This window comes from Callionymus lyra, chromosome 13 (genome assembly GCF_982586985.1).
Source record: "Callionymus lyra chromosome 13, fCalLyr1.hap1.1, whole genome shotgun sequence".
Taxonomy (NCBI): domain Eukaryota; kingdom Metazoa; phylum Chordata; class Actinopteri; order Syngnathiformes; family Callionymidae; genus Callionymus; species Callionymus lyra.
Window position 1 is genome coordinate 24,185,677 of NC_141830.1, and position 8,297 is coordinate 24,193,973.

The 8,297-nt window shown below is 42.8% G+C and overlaps 1 protein-coding gene across 1 annotated transcript in view; it reads right to left on the bottom strand.

Moving 5' to 3' along the window:
• Positions 1-6,766: 6,766 nt before the first annotated feature.
• The window catches only part of ift172 (intraflagellar transport 172), a 32,291-nt gene continuing 30,760 nt past the window's right edge, over positions 6,767-8,297 (bottom strand). The window contains exons 44-48 of the mRNA XM_087805423.1: positions 8,222-8,281; positions 8,071-8,166; positions 7,851-8,004; positions 7,640-7,731; positions 6,767-7,048 (exon numbers count right to left, since the gene is read on the bottom strand). Of these exons, the coding sequence (XP_087661549.1) occupies positions 6,959-7,048; positions 7,640-7,731; positions 7,851-8,004; positions 8,071-8,166; positions 8,222-8,281 (492 nt within the window). The 3' untranslated portion in view covers positions 6,767-6,958. The remainder of the gene's footprint in view (positions 7,049-7,639; positions 7,732-7,850; positions 8,005-8,070; positions 8,167-8,221; positions 8,282-8,297) is intronic.

Consider the following 8,297-nt stretch of genomic DNA (forward strand, 5'->3'; position numbering starts at 1 on the left):
TTGAATGGATGAATTTCAAAACCAAGTTTGCTCTGCTCGAAAGTGAACAAGAGTCAGGTGGGTTCATTGAACTATTTGAAACTTCACTGTAAAGTAATTCACACTAACCCTAGAGAGGAAGTACATCCTCTACTTTTACATTTTAAATTATTTAAAATTAATTCCCATCATGTTTAGATGCTTTTAAACATAGCACTGTGGAGATACTATTAAAATCCATGCTTTTAAAACCATTTAATGTGATGCATCTAAAATCAGATGCTATGAAATGCTAGAGCGTATTTAACACGACAAATTGATTACTTTGGTCTAGACAGAGTGATAATTGTTTTTCTTCCCGATATTCCCTTCTGCACAACGAGAAGTGTTGTGTCTGTTTAGATTAGTCTGGAAAATCTCCGGGACTCAGTTCTCACTCTCAAGTTACTGTAGGTACTGCCTCCAATTGGTTCGAGTCGACGGCCTTTCATTTGTCATCCGAGAACTTTCTTCAGTTACTCGCTCTTGAACCACTTGGACAACCATGATCTGGATGAACCTTCACGGACAGATAGATACTGTACTTTACTGTCTGTCTATTCGCTGGTTCTATGGATCTGTAGCATCAATAACATCCTTGGACGAGGTTTATCAGTTGACCAGACATTCTTTGATCTGGTCGGGTAAATGAACCATGCAGAGTTGTTCTCCAAACTTGTAGATGGTGATCTTGCTGTGCCCCTCCCCAAGCTTCCACCCTAGCGTGGTGGAAGGGTTTTTCTGTTGCGATAATAATCCCAGGAGCTATGGGGTCATGGGCTTCACGCTTCTGGTAGAAAGAAAGGTCAGGGAAAATCCCCTTATGTTGACAAATCCCTAATTCCTCCTATGCTGCCAATTGATGGAACAGAGCCGTCAGATTCTTTCACTGATGTTTATTGACACTGTAGAACTAGATGAAAGAAACGATTAAAAGCATTAGTTTGCTGAAGTTTAAGACAACTACCTATTACAAATATACAAAAGAAATAAACAAACCACTTTGGTCTCTTCATCAATTACCGCAGACAATGGACTTTCTGAAACATCTTCTCGTCTCTCCTTTACCTTGTGTTGCTAACAAGTGGCGCTTTTGGTAGCTCATGCAACTAATATTCGTTCTCAAACAATTGCCCGAAACAAGGCGGGTCAACTTCCGGTTAATGAGTTTCAAAATAAAATAAAAGCATTCAAAACCCTTGCATTTACACCCCCAATGTTGGAAGAATAAAGGTGCATCAATCAAAGAAAAGTGTAACTAAGTTTCCTTTGCCAGGAACTTGGGTCACCGAGTCCCCCCCTGTAGCCAGGCCTGGGGGTGGGCCTAGATGGTGAACACAATGTTGGCTGGGCCTACACCCATGGGGCCCAGTCGGACACATTCCGAAAAAGGTAACGTAGCACCCCATTCCCGTGGGCTGACCACCGGTATAAGGCGTTACGTGAGTTGCGAACTGATCCTAACTTGTTAGCTATCAGGACATGAAACACAATCTCTCTAGTGAGCTGGTGCATTAGGCCAGAGACGCTCCAGGTGATTGTAGTCGGACTCACCTCGATTTGACTGCCGGCCTAGCAATCCTAAGGCTCAGTGCTCGAGGTTCACCTCTTTGGACGGGAAGGTAGCATCCCTTGACCATGAGTTAGCAGATCCTGGTTCAGCTCAAAGTATCCACAATTGTTTCTACATCTTAGACGGGTGCTGGAAAAATACCTTTTGTTGGATTCTCTGGTCCTGCTGGGACTTAACGTCTATGTTGGCAATGAAAGCGAGCCCTGTTAGGGTGTGATTGGAAAGAATAGCCCACCTGATCTGACCGTTAAGTGAAAGTTGGACTTCTATGCTCAGCACATGATTGTCCGTAATGATCACCATGTTCAAGCATAAGGTGGTCTACATGTGAACTTGAAACCATTGGTTGCAGTTATCACTCTGTAGTTTTGGATACTGAAGAGAGGGGCTTTTGGCTTGTGATACACTTGGTGCAGCTCAAAGGTACCACTGGGCCAAACAGGGTGCAGCTTCAGCAGTAGCTGAGGCTAAAACCCGGTCTTGAAAGGCGAGGCCATGGACATGGAGAATGACCTCTGTACACAAGTGCACAAGGGCGTGGCTTGCTGTCGACCTCGTCTATGGACATTTTGGTTTGGTGGAAGGAATATTTTAATTAGTTGGGAAGTCTTAGTTATCTGTACATATCCAGCACACAAGAGTAGAATAAAACTGTTCAAATGATGTTCCTTATATGTATCTCTGGCCCACTTTACTCCCGTTAAAACAAAAGCATGATTTTTGATGATTTTTTTTTTTTTTTCTACAGAAAGATTTTGTGTTTTCTATACAGAAAGTGAAAAAAATAAAGTAATTTAATGTTTCCTCCTAGTCTACAGTAATTGAATGTTTTTCAATTTAAGTTCTTTGACTGTTGCTATTTGACAGTTTAGACGTCTCTAATTAGTTATTTATTACAGATTATTTAAACTCCAAGATTAGACTAGGCGTACGGATGGTTAGTCTTAGCTTAGACAGCTACAAATCTTTTATTTTTAAGCGGTGGTGGTGATACCGATGTTATTCTTTTGGACATAATTTACACCATAAAATGCTTAAGGTGAGCTTCTAAACCTATTTACAGTTGTAGAGGGTTCAACCATCGAAGAATTTTCCTTGGTACAGTTGTGCAAACATCAAAAAATGAATCAAATAAATAAATCTTTTAACTATTGACAAAGTGCAGAAAGTGCTGGAATTGAATCCGACCATGTAGTAATTTCCAGGTTTTTCAGTGGGTTTACTCCTGAGCTCCTTTCAATCTCAACCTATTTTCTTCACCTTATTGCCTCTAGTGCAGGGGTGAGCAACAATAATTCTTCAAGGGCCACATTGAATTCTGTGAATGTTGTTTGGGGCCGTCGAGCAAAAAGAAAGACGAGAAAATCCCTAAAAAAAAGGACATTCGTCATTAGGTCTTGACATTTACTAAGCTAAATAAACTGCAATTTTATTGCCAAAATATTTCTTTTAATTAATATATACTCAAAAAATTACACACAAATAAGTGTTCTGTGAAAATGTAAATTAATAATAAATACATTTATTAATGCATTAGAACCATTAATACATGATCATACTTTGACATTACGAGGGCCGCATAAATACAGTCAAAGGGCCAAATGTGGCCCCCGGGCTGCACTTTGCCCAGGTCTGCTCTAGTGTGTACATATCTCATTTATTTCGTTTCCAACGTGTTGTAAGAAAATAAAAAGGAACTCAAGGGTTGGCCATTTATTTCTCTTACGAGCCGGTGATTTGAGCTTCTCATCTGGTCTCAGGTCTGCCACGGGGTATCCCCCTAATTGCCTGGGAAACTTTCAAAAGCATCTCCACCCCTTAACATATTTTTATATTTACATGTTATATGTTATATTTCCTGTGTTTCTATTCCGCATTTCTGCCTGTGGACTGAGCTCCCCACCCGCCAAATCTCTCCTGATTTTTAAAGGAAGTTCCTTCCTCGCTCTCTCCGGTTATTCTCGTGCATCACGTGTTTATTCGTCCAGTGGAACTAGAAACGGGCTCGCGGGCGGAAAGATGCTGAGGCTGAGGAGCTCCCCCTCCTCGCCTCCTCCCAGCCCCTCCCCCTCCCCTCTGTCTCTCCATCTCCATCCGACTGCGCCCAAACTTCTCCATCCTGACGCGCAGGAAACACCGAACCAACCTCCCGGTCACGTTTCCAATCTCCGGAGGAATTATCGTCGCCTCCGCTCTCCCGCCCGACACTCGGGCTGCAGGAGCAGCTCTGCGGCGTCGCATCCCTGCGGCAGCCGCCACTTCCGCCGCAGCATCCTCGCAGCATCCTCCGGAGCGGCCGCGGACATGGAGGACGACAACCCGCGAGGCAGCGACTCCTCAGACGGTTCTTGCGCATTTTTTCATTTTTTTTCAAAAAAGCGAAATGTCGACGACAGGTACTGTGGGTTCACTTTGAATCATCACAACATAAATTATTGTTCGTCCATCAAATACCCATCATGCCTTTCATCTCCTCTATTTTCACTTTGATCTCCATTTCTTAAATTCCATTTTCCTGGTTTCAACCTGCGTGGGGGTCGGGCGTGAACACGCGTGAACACGCCCGACCCCCACAAAGACCGCCCCCCCCATGCACCCCCCGCTCCAGCTATGTGGGTCATTAGCATCCGATCATTAATGAGGCTGCAGATGCTGCCGAGGAGCCGATGAGCAGCAAATGAGACGTAAAGATGAGGATGATGATGATGATGATGATGATGATGGTGGTGGTGGAAGCATTTTCCTCCCTGCAGCAGGAATGCAGCTCCAGCATGCGTTAGCAGGGATGGATAATGGAGGATCAGGTTAGTGGACCGCAGTGCTCGATTCTCACAACGGATTTTTGTTCAGGCATCTTTGATGGAACTGCAGGATGACTTCAGGATGTCACCCCCCCCCCCCCCCCCCTCCTTTCTACTGATGCAGCTGAGAAAATGAAATGTTGAGAAAATCCCTCAGATGTTGGATCAACACAACGACCCTGACCTTCATCGGTTTTGGTCATTTCATCCGAGGAACACGATGACAAAGCTAAAAACTGGTCACTGGTGTGATGGAGAATCCTTTCAATCCTTTTCATTTGAGACTTGAGAATTCATGTTTTTGGGAAAAAGATTTTAAAACCCCCAAAAAAAGATCAGGCGATTTTCAGCCTTTTCTTTACTCATGCGACTCTTTATACCGGAGAGATCGACAAACGAGTCATAAAAGCAGGAAATATAATGTTGAGGAACAAAAGTTGTCGTCACCATTCAGTTTTTCAAGTCAACATTTTTAGCATCAAAGCAAACATGATCTTCAAGTATAAAAAAAAGAGAATATTTAAGTATTAAATGTGTGTTAAGATCAAAACAGTAACGCCTTACGATGATATAAGATCAAATAAATAGATCCAGATTAACATATTTAAGACATGTTTCATATTTATTGAACAGATTTTTTTCTAGGTCAGCTTACCTGAGGACGTTCCTAAGCCAGAGAGGAGAAGAGAGACCTCTAACTGGTCCCTGGTCTGTCCCAGGTCTCCTCCCTTAAGTCTGGGACACTTCCAAAAGCCTCCCATCCCCCGCAAGTGCAGGGCTCTATCCTGCGTCTCTCTCGGGTGACAACGCTCCCGTCATGGTTTTGTAAATCTGGAATTTTTCGCCTGAAGCGACGAGAGTGTAGGCGCGTAGGAGAGCGAGAGAAGACGTAGAATAATTCATCTCCGTCCGAGCCCCCCTCGCTCGGTGGCCATTTTGATTCCTTATTAGCGAGTCATGCTAACAAGCTAACGTCTCAAAGTCTTAAAATCTTTAGATAGAACGTGAAACAACAGTTAATGCAGTTAATGGCTACGTTAAAAACAACCTTTCATGTGGTGATGAGGTTGAGACTCGTCCATGATGGAGAGAGTCAAGAGGTGCAAGGGTGGAGGTGTGTTGTCAGTTCTTCACGACTTTTCAACGTTCTCCAGGTTGTTCCACAAGAATGTTCAACAATAGAGAGCGGTTGTTAAAAGTAACGAATTTGCAACAACATAATGACCACCCAGCGGGTCAGTCCAGAGCTAATGCATCCACCAGGACCTCAGGGTAGAACCGCTGGAGTCGTCGGAGACTCTTCGCTTTTCAGATGCCATTTTATTGAGCGTCATCAGAATATTTAACGCTTGAATTTAAATTTTAAATGATTTAAATTTCAATTCAATTGTTTCTATATTAAAAGTGGTCAATTTGTTAATTTAAATATTTCGATACTGAAAGTTTATTTTAATCATCATTTTATTTTTATAATTGAATATTTTCCAAATGACAAATTTTATTTTAGTTTGATATAATCATTCGGATACTTACAAAATTTAAATTTCTATATTAAATGTTTTTCAATTCATAGCCTTTTAAATTCAATATTAAAATGTCGACCACCATTTTTTTTTTAAATTGAGCCAAATGTAATGGTGGCCAGTCGGTTGTCCCCCGAGAGAAAAGACCCCGAGGGAGGAGGAGAGTCACGGTCGCGGAAAACCGAGAGTGAAACAGGATTAAAAGAAAAAAGTGGGTCAGTGAGAAGCATTGTGGGTTGTCTCTCCTCGTGTTCACAGCGGACCTTGATTTAAATCTCCAGACAATTAAGGCACGCGGTGAATGCCAAGAGGGCGACTCCAGAACCGACCCGGTGTCAACAGAACCGAGAGTGGGATCTAGATGTAGCCACAGTGAAAGTCCATCCTGTGTAAGTCCTGGACAGCAGGAGCTCGATGATGTTTTGTGTGCGAGGTTTACGTGAACAACATTTGAATGAAAGTGTTCAAGAAGAATAAAAACCAAAGGTGTCGTAACTTGACGTCTGCAGCCTCTTCTTTCCTCAAACAATTTGTGACGAACAAGATAAAACGATCAACTCGCTGACTTCACAGTCAATCACATGACCTGCTGCAGAATCAACCGACACAAGTGTAACTGGACTTTAGATTCAGTCCATTATTTATATCATCTCGAGTCAAAACTGTCTTGAGTCACAGACGCTCATTGAAAAGTGATTCATGAAGTTTAAAAAAATCATATAAAATCAACCGAAAACATGTTTTAAAATAAAAATCATTGTGTGATTACTTTTGTCTGATATAGATTTATATATATAAAAAAAGGTTTATATTTTAATTTCAAGGTCATTCTCCAGACATGAAGCTACAGGAACAATTTAAACATTTATTTTAAATCTTTAATAAAATACATTTGTATCAAACACATCAAGGCCTCGACTTTCGTTGTGTCTATTGGTTGTTGGTTCAAGTCCTGCTTTGGCTCTTCAGCAACAACAAGCCTGAGAGAGTTTCCATGGTGACGACATTATTGGAGTCGTGGACATGAGGGAGAGGCGGAGGGTTCAGTGGAAGGAGTACCCGGAGGACGGCAGTCCGCCGCACCATTGGCTGATGAACTCCAGGACGTCCTGACACTCGGAGCTGTGAGTCGTCTGTGGAGGAAGAAGAAGGTTTTAGATTTAATAAAAGTGTGTGTCTATAAACCTCTGTGTGTATGTCTTTGTGTGTCTATGTGTGTATCCATGTGTGTTTGTGTATCGTGTGGTTCAAACTATGTGTATATCTCTGTGTGGGTTTCTCTGTATGTATATGTATCTCTGTGTTTATGTCTATCTCTATGTGTGTTTATCTCTGTATGTGTGTATCTCTGTGTGTATGTGTATCTCTATGTATGCATGTGTCTCTGAGTGTAAGTATATCTTTGTGTGTGTCTTTGTGTGTGTGTGTATCTCTGCGTATGTGTGTGTGTGTGTTAACCTGTGTATGTGTGTGTCTCTGTGTGTAAGTGTATCTTTGTGTGTGTGTATGCATGTATCTCTGTGTGTCTTTATGCGTGAGAGTGCATATTAGTGTGTATGTGTATCTCTGTGTATGTGCATCTATGTGTGTGTGTGTGTTTATGCATGTGTGTTTGTAGCTGTGTGTATGCATGTGTGTGTATGCATGTGTATGTGTGTGTATGCATCTGTGTGTGCATGTGTGCATGTGTTTAGTTCTGTTGCAACTCGTCATGATGGACAAACCTTGATGGCCATAAGGAACTTGTTCCAGTCTTCTTTGTTGGCGGCTTTTCCTGCAGAAGAGAACTCCACCTTGTTCTTCAGAACCGGATAACCTGGAGACCAGAACCGGAGTGAGAGAGAGAATGAACGAGTGAGTGAGTGAGTGAGTGAGTGAGTGAGTGAGTGAGTGAGTGAGTGAGTGAGTGAATGAGTGAGTGAGTGTGTGTGTTACCAGTCAGCACACAGGGCAGCGAACGCAGTCCAGTATTCGCAGCCACCAGTGAAGCTTCATATGTGTTCCTCTCATCTCGAGGTAGAACCTGCTCCACCCTCTGGTCCATGGACACGGTCAGGACCCAGTCACGGATCTGCTCCCTCTGGATGTCCTTTAACACACACACAGACATGAGTGTTGTGTGCAAATGTGTGCGAGTGTGTGCGTGTTTTCGTACAGTGACACAGAGTTTGCTGGGAACAGGAACCTCGAACGGAATGTCGGTGTCGATGAAATCTGAGTGGTCGGTGTTGAGCGCTCCTTCGTCGATCGCCTGCAAACACACGTTTATCAACTTTGACAAAAACAGTCCGAGGTCGTCCACTCACGTCGCACAGATCCAGGAAGTGGTTGAGGAAGATAAAGGCCATGTTGTCCCAGCCGGCGGTCTGTGAGGAAACACAA